At 39.1% G+C, this 18,650-nt stretch overlaps 1 protein-coding gene across 5 annotated transcripts in view; it reads left to right on the forward strand.

The window, feature by feature from the left end:
* PDE5A (phosphodiesterase 5A) overlaps positions 1-18,650 on the forward strand; it is a 131,374-nt gene that overhangs the window by 57,938 nt on the left and 54,786 nt on the right. The window contains exon 1 of one of the 5 annotated variants that reach the window (XM_035325764.1): positions 10,367-10,814. The exons of 1 other annotated variant lie outside the window; for it this stretch is intronic. In XM_035325764.1, the coding sequence (XP_035181655.1) occupies positions 10,711-10,814 (104 nt within the window). In that variant the 5' untranslated portion in view covers positions 10,367-10,710. Of the gene's footprint in view, positions 1-10,366; positions 10,815-11,344; positions 11,493-11,519; positions 11,674-18,650 lie in introns of those variants that run through there. 3 more of the 5 variants (XM_035325763.1, XM_035325765.1, XM_035325767.1) reach the window with 3 other exon arrangements.

An 18,650-nucleotide genomic window follows, 5' to 3' on the forward strand; every position in this document is an offset into this window, starting at 1 on the left:
ACAGCAAGAATCCTGGGGGAAAAATAATATTTAAAAAAAAAAAAAAAAAAAAAAAAAAAAAGGAACTCAAGTTTTGAATGCAGGAGGTTGTTTCAATCTGAATCTTTCCCACTGAGATGTAAAGTGACCCAGCTGTCATAATGCTTTGAGCCACTCTGAATGAGAAACAGCCTAACCCTTCAGGGACAACTGCAGCAAATAAGGACTCTTAAGAAACGAAAACAATAGTAGTATGCATGTTTCAGCTGAATGCTCAGCGGGGTTGTATCTGTGTTAAAATCTACATTCTACAAGTTTTTAGGGCTGGAAAGCATTGGGGCACTTCCAGCTTTTGCTTTCTACTTTAGTGATTAGCTTAAAATCAACTTAATTTTCTTTATTTTCTTCCCATATTAGAGGATATAAGCATTACAGGATTTCAGTTCCTGGTTGGTTTGTCTGTTTGTTTGTTTGTTGTATATTCATATATATATATACGTTTTCCATTCAAAAGTAGTCACACACTTGTAATCAACAGAATTGGAAGATTATAGCAATGTATTTCTCCTAATAGTAATGTTAAACTCCATGCGTCAGTTAAACTGAGAATCAGTCCATATAAAATGAACATCTTTCAACTTAAAATTCCAGGTCATCATGAAGATTTGTTGATTTGCTTTTCATTCCCTTTTGCTCTTCTTCCTTTCACACAACTTTGAATTCTCTTACCTCCCCATACTACTTTCAAGTAGCAAAACAGGATGGTACTTTTATTCACACACATGGAGTGGCAAACATTTCCTGATTTATCCTGGGTTTTCAGAAGCTTAAAGACCTGAGGACGAGATGCTGTTCAGGCAGGCCTACTGTAGCCATTTTTCTGTAAACACAGGACTCAGTCATGTCAATACAAATCTAGTCAGCAGTGTCATTTCCTCACAAGATCTGTAAAGTCATCTGTCAACGCACAGAAAGAGCTCTTCAAATCACTATCAAAGGAAAACAAAATGACATAAAGACCATGTACCGCATGCTCATAATTCCTGCCTTTTGGTCCATTTTGCACCTCTGGCCTCTGGCCTCCTGTGGAAAGGAGAAAAATAGCACAGGATGTGTATGTGTTTGGCACAGGGTGAGCTGGCAGGGAAGGCTGCAGCCCATCAGCCCGGCCACACTCAGCTGTCCTCGCAGGCCGCTGGAGGCTGTGCCCCATTTGGGTTCTTCAAGGGTACTCATGGTATTGTTTGAGCAACGAGAACACCACATCGACTTCTGCTTCCAAATAACCCTTTTACCCAGGAAATAAAAGAAAAACAAAATAAATGCAACCAGATCAAATAAAAATTAAATGTGTTTTGTTTTTTTTTTCATAAGGCCTCTGAAAGAGACCAGACTTTGCAGACAGATGGATGGTCAGGTGTGGCCCATGGCTCGCAGGCAGCTGGCAGGAGGTTTAGGCTCAAGTCCCCTTAGTATTCCTGACTGCTAGCAGAATTGCATGTTTATTTCCATATCACTGTCCCCATCGATCTAGCTCTTTCTGGCAGTTTTGTTCTCATGTGGTCTGATTCCTCTCAGTCTATAATCTTCACTGCAGACCTAAAAGTGGGGTGGGCAGCTAGCATTCTTAATCTGAAGGAGGTACTTGTCTCCTCTGCTGGACAGGAGACTTTTTTTGCTTTGCAGGAATGAAAGCCACAGTTCACATTTTCATATGGTACTAAAGTGAATGCTGGCTGAAATTTCTGAAGTGACACAAAGTCAGGGTTGCCACTTTCCAGAATCAGAAATTGCCCACAGCCCACAGCACACCCCTGACAGAGCTCTTTCCTGCTCTCCTAGAGATGGCACAAGCTGTCAAAAGTAGCTGGGTAACCCCTCAACTGTGGGAAGCATTGAAATTTAGCTCCCTGGTGGTTTAGAAGGATAAACACAATACAAAAAAGCAAGTGACTCATCCGTTGTGATTTTAGCTATGTATGAGAAAAACTTTTTCACTACCCTAAGCCAAATCACGCAGTCTTTCCATTTAGTTAAAGCCATGTGTAGTACAAGACTAGTGACAACTATCTGTCATCACAAATATAATGGGAGGACACTAATTAATAGAAAAGCTTTTAAGATATACAAATTGTATTTGAGTTCCAAGAAAAAATGTTTTATTCAGTCATTTGTGTTAGTTTTACAATGGCACTTGAAGGTCCAATTACACTAAATGCTGCAGAACCACATGGCCAGGGACACGCCCTGCCTCAGAAACTGAACAGTATGTGACCTGCCAGTGATTAAATGTAAGTACCAATTTGAGAAATGGAGCATCAAGCTTGAAAAGATATTGTAATGTGGACCTAGTAGTAGCTCTTAGATTATTCACTGTTTTCCTGGAAAATACAGATTTGCTTCTTCAGGAAGGCAGGATGGTGCTGACCCAAAGCTATTTAATGGGAGAGTCTAAAGATCCATTTCACTAATTTGCTCTACAACAGTTTTCTTCTATTTACTAGACAGAAACTAGTTGCCTAGATACTCAGGTCAGCCAAATCTTAAAAACAAATGATGAGGCAGCATGAGCAGCCACTGGAGGGAACATCTCTTCATCAGATTGCAGTTGATTTGGGATCAGCAGTGGTACGTTGTGAATAGACTCATTCAGACTCCCTTGGTTGAACAAATGTCTACACCACAGATGTCCTGAGGGATGGGCATGAAACCTGAATGAGAAAATGCAAGGATCCTGAGCATGCCATACCCCCCAATAATAATAATAATAATAATAATAATAATAATAATAATAATAATAATTAAATAAATGGGATCCAGAAACAGAGACACTTTCTTTTATAAGAACCTCTTTTCAATCTCATTTGAGATTGAAAAGAAATCTCATTTGAGATTGAAAAGAGGTTCTTATAAATTCTCATTACATGAGAATGCTCTCATACATTTTGTTCCTGAGTATTAAAATGCCATACAAGCCCATATATTCCCTTAGCCAACTAAGGCCATGGTTAGCCTTAGTTACAATCTTCTCTCTTACACATTTACCTTGCTTATTCAAAGCACTGAATGCTTTGTGGTTATACTTTTAGGTTATAATTTCAATGTTATGTGTAAGTAATCTCTCCATTCATCTTCTTTATTGTTTAATATTTGCTGAATTTTCCCAACCATAGATTGACACTACTTAATTAACAGACTACTTCTACACATTCCTAAAATGCCCTGAAAACATTTTTATGCCCACTGCATAATACTTCAGTGATATATTCTGTGTTTACCTGTAGGCTTTTTATTGGACTGGTTCCAAACCTCCACTCTAACCACTCTACCATAAATTAAAAAAAAAAAAAAAAAAAAAAAGAGAGAGAGAGAGAGAGAGAATATTTGATGATGTACCCACCCAAGCAAGAGATATATTTGTTGCACAGCTTCCGGTACAAAGAAATCCTGAGTTCAGTTGTGTTCTTTAGAAAGTGTAGCAATGATTTTTTTTCATAATTATTTTTCCAGAATCAGTAATGCATATAGAACACCAATGAAGTTTGTTCTCATCAGTAAATCAGTAACTAAAATATGCTTACTTATAATGGGTTAAAAAGAGTTAATTTATTCAGTTAAGTACAGTTAAGTTTGGTCAAAGGAACACCTTGTTTTTCAAAAATGTCTTCCACTGGGAAATGGTAAGCAGCTTAATTACTTTGGGATCTGGACAAGATCATCTTCTATTAGTCTAAATAAATAATGTCAGTGAAAGTATAATTTTAGATTCATAAAATGCTTAAAAACTTTGGCACTAGCCAAATCAATTACTTGTTTCTATTTGTAGTGGGACTTCATTGTGATACAAATTCACTGGGCACCTTAGTATATAGCAGATGCTTCACATAGTTTCTGATTACACAGCAGTTTCCCTCATCATGGTAAGACAGAAGCAATGAAAACAACCACATAAACATATTCTTGCATGTTATATCCTGGACTATGAAGATTTCATTTTGATAGTAATAAACAGAAAGATTGACCAGCTCTGCACTGCTAAAATATTCCTTGGGATCTACTGAGGTAGAAATCATATATTCACCACTAAGATTCCAAAATATCAGGAAGTAAAATAATACCTGTTTAACAGCCATAAAGCCCCAGTAAGAAAAAATTTAAAAGAACCAAACTCAGAAAAGCATGTCTTGAAATCCCAGGCAAGATCCCAAAGACAAAAGAGAAGCAAACATTGTTCCATTATTTAATAAGGAAATTGCAGACCATTTTGTCTGATATCAATGTCAGGAAAACTGATGGAAAGGCTGGTACAGGAAGCAATCAGTGTACAATTAAAGGATGATAGTACAATTAACGCCAGTCAACATAATTAGATAGAAAATTGGTTTTGTCAGAAAAAAAAAACTTCTTGTTTTCCCATGAGATTATGTATCTGTTTGATAAAGGAAACTCATACAGATTTCTCTAGGTCTTTGACTCATAACCTTAGGGATATGGTTTAGTGGGTAATATTGGTGGTAGGGGGATGGTTGGACCAGATGATCTTGGAGGTCTTTTCCAATTCAATGATTCTATGATTCTATGATATACAGACATTGTAAAAAATAATAATAAAAAAATAAAAAAAATAATAATAATAATAAAAAAAAAAACAGCAAAGTATACTATCAGTGTGGTCCATACTAAGTGGACCCAAACCACCATAGTGAATGATGCTAACAAAAATATAAAATTATTGCTGGAAAGAGATGCAAATGATAAAAAAGTTAAAGTGATAAATAATGGGAAGGGCAGGCCATTAATACAGACCAACTAAGATTACTTAGTAAGGTCTGGACTATATTTTAACACAGAGTAGACAAAAATGTTCATCAAAGAACAAAGAACAGAGGTTTAATATCCAGGATGGAAGATGATATTGTAAAAAGCAGTGACTCTGAAAAGAAATAAATGGTAATAGTAGACCCAAGCAGACATGAGTTCTCAAAACAAAGGGTAGGCAACAGGCAAAAGTTACTATTATTGCACATGATGAGGTAGGAGTTGTTGATACTGTAACAACTGTCTATGATTTCAGAGAGATTGTTACTTGGAAAATGTGTGGATTACAGCATCTCCAAAAAAGCAAGGCCTTGTACTGAAAGAAAATATACTAATAATGTGTGATGAATTAGAAACTAATTTGTAAGAAGTTTATCAGAGAATTATGTTCTCTGAATATATACATGGTATAGTAGATGGCTTTCTAATCAATCAGAAGCAAACAAACAAAAACCAATGGGGGATCCATACATGCTACTAAAGACAGATAAATGAAAAGGCAAAATGGTAGAAACATTCACCAGTAAGGAAAATTAACTGTGCGAACAACATACTTGAAGACATGTTTGATTCAAGTCTCTATATAAAAACAACAGTCTTTCTAAAGCATTGCATTAACACTGAATTGTTGGATGAGTTTCTGTGGCATACTGTTAGGAAAATATGAGGAGATCACCATCAGAGTAACACACTTCACTCTACACTGGATTCAGAATTCTCCTCCTCATATACACTGAAGCAGCCCATAAAATCCTAAAACAGCATGGTCCTAGTTGCAAGGATTTGTACCTGAAAAACATCCGAGTATTCTTAGCTTTATATAGACCACCACTTTTTTATTTTCATGTTGAAGTCTCCTTCTTCCACCAACCATAATTAGGAAAAATGCCCTTACACTTTGGCTTCATAATTATCTGTAAGGCTACATACAAACCTAATACTTAAATTTGAGATGACAAACACTAAAAAAACTACTACTAATAAAATAAAAATAAAAAACTAATAATAAAATAAAAACTACTAATATTAAATAATAAACTATGTATTATATTAATTATATATAATAATAATAAAAAAAAGTTCCTTGTGCAGTGAGAAGGGCCTAGAATGAAATCTGGCCTACATAACTTTCCTACTTACCTACTAATTCCTATTTAAACTGTGTCAAACTCCACATCTAAGTTAAAAAACAGAACAGGTTGATCACAGCTTCAATGTTCAACATGTTAGAAGCCCAGAAGTGTCTGCTGAATGCAACTGGAAATGGACTACGTGGGTGCACATTTGCAGGGGATTGTAGCCTGGCCCTTTGAACAAGTCAGTGCACTGGGTTTGCTGCTATCCCTCATGACACAACCATGCATAACCTCCCTGCTTAAATCAGGGCTGTGTCTGCATGTTTATTGAAGATGTGGGTCTGGCATATCAGCACCAGAAACTAGCTAACTAAACAAGAAATCATGCTCAGAAGTCCACTTTCACCTAGCTGCATCATCCCAGTGATTGCCCAGCCCCATGTCCTTCAGCAAATTTGCACTAAGCTTGATGAGACAAAGAATACACTGGAGGACAGGCATAGGATTCAAAAATAACCTTGATAAATTGGAGAAATGGGTCATTATCAGAGGATGAAATTAAAAAGGTTAAAGAAAAAGAAAGTGCACTTAAGCAGAAGTAAACAGGTGCACAGGGAACATCTGACAACACGGCAACTATTTAGAAAAAGGGAATAGAGTACAGTGGGTCACCATGAGTTAACAAGATCAGACTGCTGCCAAGAAGAGATACCCAAGGGGGAGCTATATTAGCAGGAATATAGCCTGCAAGGTACCCAAAATATCCCTTCCACTTCATTCATTATTGATATGTGTTCAACTGGACTACTTGATCCTAGCTCGATGCGACACCACCAGAATGGCAGAGATGATCTGGGAAAAGTCCACAGAGAGAAAGAATGATTAGAGGGTTAAAAAATGTGCCACTCATGGAAGAATGGAAATAACTGGCACTACTTAGCTGAAAGGAGAGAAAGCTGAGGAAAAGCAAGAAACTTGGTAGCAGTCTTTGAATTTATTCTGAGATTTCCAACAGAAAGTGGAACAGGTTAAAATTTGAGCACACTGGTCAGATGACATATTAAATACTAATATGTTAAACTCCAATTCCAAATTTTCAGGAGATAAAGTTAGACAGTATTTTCCAGACAAATGTCTGTGTATTACAAACAAGTCTGCAAAGCCACTGCTTTCCTGAGGTTAACAGCAATTTTGCATGGTACTTTGATTGACGCAAGTGCTCAATCACATTCAAATCAAAATAGGAGGAAGCTACTATTTTACATGGCTTCCTGTAGGACATATGCAATGGTATCCCAGAGGAGAAAGCAGGTTATGCAATGAGTGAGCAGCTCTGCAAAACTGTGTTTATTTCGGAAGCATTTCCAGTAATTATTTGGAAAGGACTGAGAGAAGGAGCTGATAAGACATTCTCATGATTTAGTATTTTCATCACTGAAGTAACAATTAGATTTTAAATGAATTAGATTTTGGTTGCTATTTTATCCTCTTCATACAACTTAAGTAATGGGAAGGAAATGGAAACTTGCTTTACTAATATTAGGCTTCTTCCACTGCGTGCGTGTTTGCATGTGTGTGTGAAAGTGCTGGCTAATAAAGAAGCAGGATAGTTTCCTCTACCTTACCATATTCTAGTCTCACTGGCAATTTACTACAGTCCTAAACTTGTTTTAGGAGCCAGAAAGGTCCAACTGTTTTCCAGATTTAAGGGATGGTAGAAAGACAGCCAATTGCCACTTCTTAGTAATGCTAAACGCTGCTCCAATTCATCTAATGAGTAAGTCAGACAAATAAGTCAACTGTGGTGACATTAGAAACCTTATTTTCTTCCCTTTTAAAGGGGAATGCTATAGAAATGAGTTTCTAATAAGTTTAAATAAATAAATGGTTCTTTCAGCATAAATATTTTAGAAATACTTCTCTGATTACAAACTTATTTGTTCTATATAAATACTCATTCTTATATCTGATCACAAGTTAGCAGCATCTCTGATTTATGTGCCTTGCAAATACCAAAAAAAAAAAAAATCCCATCTTCCTTATCTCCTTATGCTACACTATTTGCAAAATATACAAATAAAGACTTCAGCTAAAAAGCTTTTCTATCAGCCAGTCCCACTATAGAATGGCCTTCTGCAGGAAAAGCATTCTGGCTTCTATGCTGAGCTCTCAAGCACCCTGCCTTGCCACAAGTAGCTTTTAAACTTGAACCGGACATATTTATTTGTGTGTCGTTACCACAAATCCTTTTCATGTTTACAGCTATCGCACATCAGTTCTGTCATCCAAGTCCTGGAAACAAACTGGAAAGCTGGTTGTGAGTTAAGATGCATGGAGCTTTTTCACAGCACTTTTGAAGCCAAAACAAGACATTTTCCAATTCTACCATTCACTTCTCTGTTATGTTTGGCCTTCACTCTGTCCAGTCACCTTAAAAATGAAAACAGCATGTTCATTATTATTCATGAAAATTCATTGGATATGGAGAAAGTAACCCTTTTTTCCCCCCAACCATTCCATTTTTGTTTCTTTTGGGAAAGACTGTGCTATTCTTTAGTCTGTTGAACTGATGTTTTACCACAGAATTCACAGGAAGACAACCATCTGCATCGGCTTTACTGATTCTTATCTGTAGGATGGATAATTGAGAGGCCATCAACCCTGAGCAAAGCACAGGGTGCTGCTGCCCTGCCCAACTTTCCCCTCCTTTGGTACAAAGTCACACACATGCTCCCCCAGCCTGGGCAGCCATCCACAGTCTAGGCAGCTTCACCCTACAGGGTCCCAGGACTTCGTGGCATGAACAGGGATGCTGTACACTTACTTCTCAGCCAGCTTAGACTTCAATGTTGTTGTTTACAGGGCTCAGTACAACACATATCTGTTCTTGACTGGGCTTTACTGAATGCTACTACAGTAAACATGCTTATTTCTATTAGTGCTCCTCCTAATTATATGAATTGAGATGGTACATATTGCAGCTGACATAATATCATTGACCATTACCTTGTTATTCTCCTACGAGGCAGAGAGAAAATCCTATTCTATTTTAAATACCAGTAATCAAATTATATATTTGCATTCATCCTTTTGTAAACAATCTCCTGTCTCCTTACAGAACAGAGATTTCTATCTGTTTGCTCATTCCTAGCTTTCCCATCTAGACCACCTCTGATAATTCCACAATTGTATTTTGAGATGGGATGAGCAGTTCTGTTACCAATATGGAACCATTAGGAGACATTCCGGGAAATGCTTGTTGATATTTATGAAATAGTGTAGCCTCAAAAGTCTTTTCCTGAATGAAACAGTTAATTTAGAAATCTATGAGTTCCAGGAAAGATTTATCTTCTTTTTTCTAACATACCATACTTTCCAGGTTTTGACACTAAACATCAACTTCATTTATTGCTGTGTTGTCTCTTTATGTGGTTTGCCTGATAATTCTAATTTTCCCTGTTGAAAGATTTCTCTTTGCCTGGACTAGTGGCTTGACTCCTGTGGCATGTCTTAACCAGTTTATCTTCACATCTTGCTCTTTGGTCACCACGCACATTTCTCCTGAGATTCCTTGTATAACAGAGTTATGTTGATGTAAACCTTCCCTTGCTGTGTGCTCGTATTACACAAACTCTTGCAGCCAAAAGACAGATGTTACACAAAGACACAGAAGAAAAAAATTTCCCCCAAACTCATGGACAGGCTCTTAATCCCTTTGCTGGGAAACTCCTGCCGCTGCCTCTGCTCGTGCTGCAGAATCCACCTCTCATGCCGGGGCTGGAGGCGAGTCTCTACGTGCACTGCCAAAAACTGCAAAGGTGTTCAGGGATGTGTGCTATGTCTGAGCACCCTGCATACACTGAAAGGCTTTAAGAGGGGCAGAAAACCTTTACTTTCAATTATCTTTCAATTATCTCAATTTATCATACAGGAGAATCATTTTAAAGACCCTGTATATCCCTTTCCACAGAAACCTGCTGCTACTTGTTAGTGATACAGACCTCCAAAGATATTGTATGTGATGACACAGGAAACTATGCATGTTTCCTTCGTGTAAGGTTTTTTGGGAATGCAGTAAATTATTGTAAAAGTGTGCACATGCGTATGTTAGAGGGGAACTACAGTACATGAAAGTGATGCTCAGCACTAACCCAGATTTTCAATCCTGCTAATATCAGAGGGGAAAAAAGTAGCTGTGAGACTGGAGCATCTTCAGAGCTAGGCTGCGTCCATTGAGTGTCTAATGAGAACTTAAAAGCCTTGCTGGAGGCAAGAAGGATCGAAAAGCCAGGGCTTATATCGACACCCAACCGTGAATGACTCCACGGAGTCTTCTGATTTCACCACTTTTTCTAAGCGGGCTTCGCCAGGCCACACCTTGAAGGGCAAATAACCGAAGGCGGGGAGGTGTTCCCTCGGCAGGCTCGGGGCGAACAATTCCCTTTTTCATCGCTTTGGTGTTTCTCCCAGCCGAGCACACGGAGGACGCCTCCTCCTGCCGCCGCCCTCCTCAGAGCCAAGCACCGGGGGCGGCGGGGCCGGGGGCTGCCGCCGGTGCCCCGCGGCGGGGCAGAGCCGTGCCGTGCGGGGCAGAGCCGTGCCGTGCGGGGCAGAGCCGTGCCGAGCCGAACCGAGCGGGGCGGGGGCGCTGCGGGAGGTGGAGCCGCCTGCCCGCCGCGGACCGGGGATGCGCTGAGGTGCGGCGGCGGGGCCGTGGCTTCCTCCCGCCCGCTTCGGGCGAGCACCTGGGCGCGGGGCGGGGGCGGCCCCCGGCCGGAGGAGGTCGGGCGGCGCCGAAGGGGGCCGAAGGGAGCGGGCAGGGCTGTGGGAGCGGAGCATGGAGCGCAGCTGCCGCCCCCCGCCGGAGCAGGAAGCGGTGGAAGCGTGGCTGGACGATCACTGCGACTTCGCCCGCTCCTACTTTGTTAGGAAAGCCACAAGGTAAGGCTGGCGAGGCGGCGGGCGGAGGCAGAGCCTTCCTCGGCGGCGAAAGGTCGCTCCTCGGTTCCCCTTCGCTGTCCCCGAAGGAAAGAAAAAAGTCGTTCCCCCACCCCCACCCTCGAAAAGAGCAAAGACCTAAAGCAGCCGGCGGCGGCTCTGGGGCAGACACCCCTGGGGGGCTCTCCTCGCCCCTCGGAGGCTGCCCTCGCCCCCGAGCAGCCCCCGAGCAGCATGCAGCAGGCTGCTCCTTGCCCGGCCCCGCCGGCCCGAGGGAAGCGCAGCGAAACGCTGGAAGCGCAGCGAAGCGCTGGGAGATGCCGGCCGGCCGGCAGGGGCAGCGGGGAGCTACTTGTCACCCCTAAACTGGGACTGTCCTTAAAGAGCGCAGCCGAGCTCCTGGCTCTTTAGGTTTAGGGGCCGAGATCGGCTGGGATTGGGATTGGCGCTGGGATTGGGGCTCGCCGTTCTGTAGCCGTCGTGGCCGGCAGGGGGCAGAGCGGAGCCGGGCTGCGGCATAGGGCAGGCAGCGGCTGCGAGTTCCCCTGCGCCCGGGGGCGGCTGCTCCTCGCTTCCCGTCCTTTGGGTTTGGTTTTTGCCAAGAGCTAATGTAAAGATCTGAAGAGCACGTCTGGGCTTTCCCCTCTGGCCTGACATGCTGCCTTTTGGAGATAAAACGAGGTATTTGCTCACCGTTGTCACACTTCAGCAGTGGGACTTCGAGTTGAAACTGAGTAAATTCAGCTATTTTTAGAAGTGGAGTCAGGTTTCCATTTTGAATATTTTCCGATAAACAAAGCAGTGGGGATGCTGAGCACAGGCGATCTGCGGCTCCCACGGTATATCTCAGTGGAGAGCTCGGGTTAGTAAGTCCTGTGGTTTGGTCCTTGGACACACCACCTTCGCGGGCTCTCCTCTCCTCTTCTCTCCTCTCCTCTCCATCTGCTCACTGCTGCTGATTTACTTCTTTCCAAGTCACTTAACAGGGATGGCTGCGTTCTGAATGAGGCTTGCTGCTCCTCTCCGCATGGGATGGGGCGGTAAGAAGAGAAATCCCCATTAATAATTGACTCGCAGCAAGCCAGAAGGCTTTGGGGGTCACCTGCTTTCTTGTGACCATCTGTCATGCAGTCCCTCTTTCCTCTGCTGCTTCTTCCTTAGGGTTATTTAGCAGAAAAGTAATAAAAAATGCCTTTAAATAAGTCTTTAAAATGTTGAATTTTTTAAAAAGGCTGTGCATAGGTGTAGCTGATAGAAGTGGTTAACTTTGATATTCTACAGAACACTAGTGCATGGTATATAACTAAAGGGTAGCTTGTTTGCCCAGGAAATAGGGTGTTAGCAACTTTGCGAAGTAGCATTTTATTAGTCCGGCTTGTCACACTTCCTTTGGAAACTGGAAGTAGTATTGAACAAATAGGAATGCTAATTAATAGTAACCGCTGTGTCGGATTTGTTTCCCCTGTGGAGGGGTTTGGTTAGTCTCTTCTTATGCTGAGGCAGCTTTGTGTTTGAGTAGGTCAGAAGCAGTCAGTAGTTCCCCAAATGCAATCCAGTCATGTCTTCGTGACAGCAATGCCTCTGCATTTAGAGAAGGTTTTGCAGAAAAACTGTTGACTTGGAGTTGTTGCTTGACAGTAATTGTGATGGTTTCATAGACATGGAAACATTGTTTTTGTTTGAAAAATATCTTCTCTGTTGTTTTGCATGGAGTGCCTTTTTTCTTTTTTTTTTTTTGTATTACTGTTTAAATATCAAACTATAAATACTTAATAAGGAATGCCTCTTTCATATGTTAGCTTGTATTTGATTAGGCAAATTGTGAGTTACTCAATTGCATGGTTCAACTTTTATTCACTGAAATGATACCGTGTAAACCTGATAAAAGGTTTAATGTTCTACCTTGTACTGCTATTTTAGAGCTTAAAAACGGGGGAAAAAACAACAACAACAACAAAAACTAACGTTTAATGCTATGCTTTTTTTTAGTTGAAACTTTGTGCTACAGCAGTACATTGAACAGACTATGCCGTGAATGTTTCAGTTAATTAACGTTAGACTTATTCTGTCATGTAAAACAATGTTCCTTGTGCTAGTTTCTACTGTTTTCTAATCTTAATTTACTGCTGTTCTTTGTTGTTATTGTTGTTTGCCTTTTTCTTCTTTATAATATGCATAAGTTCTCACAGGTCCTGAAAGCAGTTGACCAAAAGTTAGTTACTGTGGTATCTTACAGAGCAGAGGCATATCTTGCATATCCTACTCCTCATCACTAGGCATAATTGCTAATGGCAAAAGTTTCTCTCTGTTTTTCAAATATTCGCACGCAGGAACAGATCACCAGCTGAAGCACTTATTACAGAGTAATACAAGCCCTTTCTACTGGTGATAATTGGCTTTGAGTCAGACCCTAATTTAGCAATTGCATTTTATGCTAGGCATTAATTTTTATATTTCTATTTCTGTGTAATTAATTCATTCCTGCAGTGTTCTGGTAATTCTGCCTCCAAAAAAAATTTTTGTAGAATTATGTGTCTAATTAATACTAATAAAATAAATACTTTGGATGGCCTTATGCTGCAGATTTTATTTATTTACTAAGTATGTGAGTCATATATTAATGGAGCAAATGGTAACTATCCCATTTTGCATGCGTCAGTTTCATGTTAGTATCAGTTCTTATCGTTTAACTTACGCATTTTCTGATAGGGTGGCACTTCAAAAGAAAGCATGTGCTTTTATTCATTTGTATTAATTATTGTTTATAATGTGGGTGTGACAACTAGACACTCTAGATGCTTGGGGAGAAGGGCTGCAGGTCCTCTGGTTAATGAGTGCTTTTGTCCTCACCCCTAAAATGTGTTGCAGGAGATAATTATATCCAAAGGGTTTACACCTTGTGTTTTGATCTTGCAAAGCCTCGAGGCTGACAGTGTCTGGAGGCAGGCCACATTGCTGCCTCCCTCCAGTCTCCGATGGCTAGGTGCACTGACAAGTTCTGCGATAAAGCTCAGATGATTGACTTCCACCTGCACAGCACAAGGTTGCAATCCCACAAGCATGTACAGATGAATAGCTTTAAATGTATCCCTCCTTCCAGTACGTGAATAAACTGTGATCCCATAAGTAGGAAGCTACAGAATCAGTTATTTATTACTTGTACTAGGGAGACAAATGGTGCACAGAGATAATATAAATAGCTATTATCCACAAAGTGCTACAGGCTGATCAAAGTGCAGAACAACAAAGGGGAAGTATGTCACCAGCACTCAGTGAAGTTTTATCGGAGATGAATTTGGTTCACTTAGGGATTCAGTCTGCTGGTTGGCAGACCTTCTGGCTGGAAGGTTTCTTACTGCACACTTAGGGGTTCAAGAATTCCTAAATGCCTGGCTCCTACTACATTTAAGCAATATATTTTATTCCTTGCTTTTTGTTTCAGCTCCTCTTGTTATTTTTCCTCTTTCAAAGTTTTAGAATTGCGTATCATATTTTGGCTTCCCAGAAAGCAGAAAAATTTTCAAGCGAAACAATACTTATTTTAGATTGCCTTGAGTTTACCCATAGTGTTGCTTAAAGAGACTTTGTAGCTCATGTTCAGAAACTATAAAGTATAATTTGATGTTAATTGTCACAAAACTGTACAGCATTTACGACTGAATCTTGTTGCCGTTTTTGTCTTCCTAAAGTTCTATCATTCTATATTTCCTTTAAAAAATAATCCATGTATTTTCACGGTCAAACTTCATACTTATTTTAACCCTCTGTGGAATACTTGTGTATTTCCAACTTCCTGCTTGTCCCTACTCTTACAGATATGAGAGGGATTCTCTTTTGGTGCTCGTTGCAATCACAAGCAGCAGGCTGCCAAAACAACCAAAGTAAAAATTCTTCTCGGTTAGAGACATCTGCATTGTTCCAGACAGTTTTTGTCTGGCTTCCTAAATGTATGGCACAACAGATACAAATTATTAAACCAACTCTTGTATGTCTCTCACTGGAAATAGGGTTATTTTCTTATAAATACATATTGGCTTATTAAACCAGGCTGGGAAATATTTACAAATGAATTAAGGTGGGGTGGTTTTTGGAAAAATAAATGTCCTTAACAGCATGGTACTTCATAGTGCTTCACTGAGGATTCCAGAAGTGGCATTTACTGGGAACCTGCACTCTGCTGGAATTCAGAGATTGCACAATTTGAATATATCAATTACATTTATTACTTTGAAAATAACTCAAGTACAGTTGTTGTTTTTTCTTCTTGGTGGTTGGCAGACAATCCGTTTGTAATGTGCTGCCTGGTGTACTTAGGACACTTGCCTTCTAGTCTCCGTGTCTAGAGCGCTTTTCAAAAATGCCATTCCTTTTGAGCTTTAATGTTTAATCTCATAAATATTATCTGTAAAGATGTTGTTGCTTTGTTTGGTAATGTGTCCTTATTTTTTCTAATTGAAAGGAAATGATTTTTTGAGCAAGTGTATGAAAATTCAGATTATCAAAGACAGAAGTATATACAATTTTCTGCACTGAAATGTGTTTTGGTCTAGCTTTTCTTTAAAAAAAAAATGGTTTATGGAAAAAATACTAATCCTTAGAATATACAAGTATGAGCCATATTCATCCTTAATGTGACCGTGGTAAGTAGGCAGTGGTTTTTATGATTGAAGGACCCCTTACAACTTTCCAGTGGAGGCACAGAATCCTATGCAAATTGTTCAAATATGCTGAAAGTAGATTTGCTTTTCTAAGTTACTTGATGTGAAGCATTTACAAGTGGACGGCTGACCCACTGATTCTTTGGACCATGTCTAGAAAACCACAGGAAGCAGTGGTGTTAATGCAGGGATCTGAATGTTTTCTCCCACTTACTTACTTTTATTAGATATTTACAGAGCTTTTCTGAGAAAGCAGTACAGGAAACAAAAATATGATTTCTATGAAATCTTGGAAAGCTTTCTTTTAGGTCTAATGATCTCCATAGTTATTTCATTTATAAATAGTCTCCATACCCTTGTGCCTTTCTTGACAACTGCAAAGTATATCCCAAAATATTTTAATCTCCTGATTTCTTACCATCCTGAATGTTTTTTGAATGTTATCCACATTAATGAAGTTGTAAATGTGATTAAGTATTTTTGGCATTTACTCTTGGAAATAAAGTTAGGTCTGTGCCTGAGTATTTTGGAAACAATGTTTAAAACAGCAAATACTGGAGACTGAAGAAAATATAATTTGAGAAACAGTTATAAATTGCTAGTAAGTGATTTCTGTCTTTAATTCCCCAAAAGCTATAACCTGAACTCCTACACAGAATCTTTGGCATGAAGGTGAACTAGTCAGCAGATAGAACTGAGCATCTGCGAGAAGTTTTTAGTACTTCTTGTTTGCCTTAGGCAATCAAGAAACAAACAGGCATGTCAGCACATTAACTAAAATACTACGGGTGAACCTTAGCAGCCAGGTAGAAAATAAGATGGACTACAGTTAACATCTTCCTGCTTTCTTTGGGTTCAGGGTAACTTTAGTATTGTATTACAGTGTTTGTGGTAATACCGATAGGTGTTTGAAATTCATTTCTGTTCTTGTTGCTGTTAATAGGATTAATTTAGAGATCAGGGTCTAAATTTATGGCAATGGGAAAGAAAGTGGAGTTGAGGTATACGTCGCCCTCGTGGGAGACAAGGAAGTTAGATACCTTCCTTTTATTTTTAAAATTGTAGAAGTTCGTGAAACTTTTATGTTGGGTATCTGTTGAATCTTTGCAATTGCCAACTGCTTATATGAGGAGGAAATTCATGTCTTTACACAGGATTAGTACAAAGACTTATGGATGTAAAATAAGAATACCACATCAGTCTGATTTTTGAAGCTGAAGGGAGACTTCTAGGGTGTAGAAATTTTGCTAGCCAACAAGCACAAGGATAAAATTCATGACGCATCACCTGTGATGTCGTCAGATCAAAGAAAGTACATTTAAATATCATAGCCTATATTCATGCTTATTTGAATGCTAGATTAAAGTTGACCTGTATGGAGAATATATGATCCAGAGTAAGAAACAAAGCCAGTTTATACAATACATTCTTGACTTGAACTAATATGGAACAACCTCTTTTAATTTTCAGCATTAAAGAGGAGGCATTTTGCTTTTGTCATTAATAAATATAATTAATAAAATCACAAAATACAAGTCTTTCTTTTCCTTACTGGCAAAGAAATGTATATTTATATGCAATGCTTCTTGATTTATGAGATTTACTTTTTTTTAAAAAAGGGGGTGGGGGAGAGAGGGGCAGCATTAAATACAAAAGGAGCTATTTACAAAGTGCCAGAAAAGAAACCCTGCTCAAATGGCCCTTGTGAATTACTCAATGGTTGCAATTTCACATTAGGTCTGGCACTGAAAATATAGCCACAAAATATATTTGCTTGGTAAAAGATATATATTTTCCCATTTATTTGTGCATTATGGTGAACTCACCCCAGCACAGAGGGCCAGTCCAAAGCCTCTGCACCACTTAAGTCCTACTTAACCCCTATTTTGGGACTTTAAGTGGAACTGAACTGGTGCCTAAGATTTATGGGAAGTCTCCAGGCAGGTGTACACGTAACTTTTAATCAGTCATTCACCAAAGCCACTGGCATTGTGCTATTGCTTTCTACAACAAAATAATTAGATCCATGGTTATTTTTAAGATTTTTTGAGCCTAGAATGAGAAGTAAGCATTTGGAGGAGAAATAAAAGGTCATGTTTTAGAATTTGACCTTCAGTCTCTGAGGATTTACTGTGTCTTTATTTATACTGTGAATAGAAAGTCTGTTTTAGGGAGGACAGCTATTCTTGTTAAAAGTTAGGCTTGCAATTTTCTTAAAACGTGAAAATATCTGAGAACAGTCTGTTAATGAGTTTCCTGTTTCTAATACTTTTGCTTCAAATAATAAATTGACCTCTACCTCCTCTTATAAAAATAATATGAGCATCAGACAAGAATTATATTATTTCATAGTTCCAAAAAGTTATTTTACTCTTTCATGACCATGATTTGAGACTAGAATTAGAATTCTTCATTTAGATCTGTATTAAAATTGAAATCCAGCAGACAACTTGCGTGTTTAACATTAAATATAAGTTTATATATTTAACCAAGTTGTGCCCCAAAATTGACATCAACTTTAAGCTGTATTTTGTCTTCACAAATTGTTTGCCTCCACATAGGAATAGCATCTCTAGTAACTATACCTGGACAAGACTTTAAGGAAAAGTAGTTATTGTCTTTGCCTTTTTTATTTTTTAGTTCATGTGTAAACACATTTTTCAGTTATTTTTAGTATTTCCATTTAACGAGGCCTTGCACAGTTTATTTAAATCTTTACATAGCTAGAAAGGAGACAAAACCACTTCAAATATGATTGTGAAATGGGATGTACTAGAAATAAAATGGGAAGGCAAGTTGAATAGCCAAGACACTTGTTGTGAATTTCATGCTCATTTGTTAAAATTGAATAGATTTCAATTTGTTAACCCTTTAAATGATTTATATATCTAAATTATGTCAAGACACAGGAAAGAAATTTGAAGACATCTAGTGGTTACATTAAGGAAAGCAACTGAGAAATAGATATCAGGCTCGGTGTGAAACATTGTTGACTTCAACACTAGCAGGTTTAGGCCACAGGAACTCAGATACGCAAAAGCTGCCATTCTGTAGTAGAAAAGTTTGGATTGAATCCCTCTCTTGAAGTGTATTATCAGTAACTGCTAGTTTAAATGAAAAACTAGCAAAACATTCTACACAACTGCTGAAATATTCCATGTTGTATACCTGAATGATTTAT

Source organism: Oxyura jamaicensis, chromosome 4, assembly GCF_011077185.1.
Source record: "Oxyura jamaicensis isolate SHBP4307 breed ruddy duck chromosome 4, BPBGC_Ojam_1.0, whole genome shotgun sequence".
NCBI lineage: Eukaryota > Metazoa > Chordata > Aves > Anseriformes > Anatidae > Oxyura > Oxyura jamaicensis.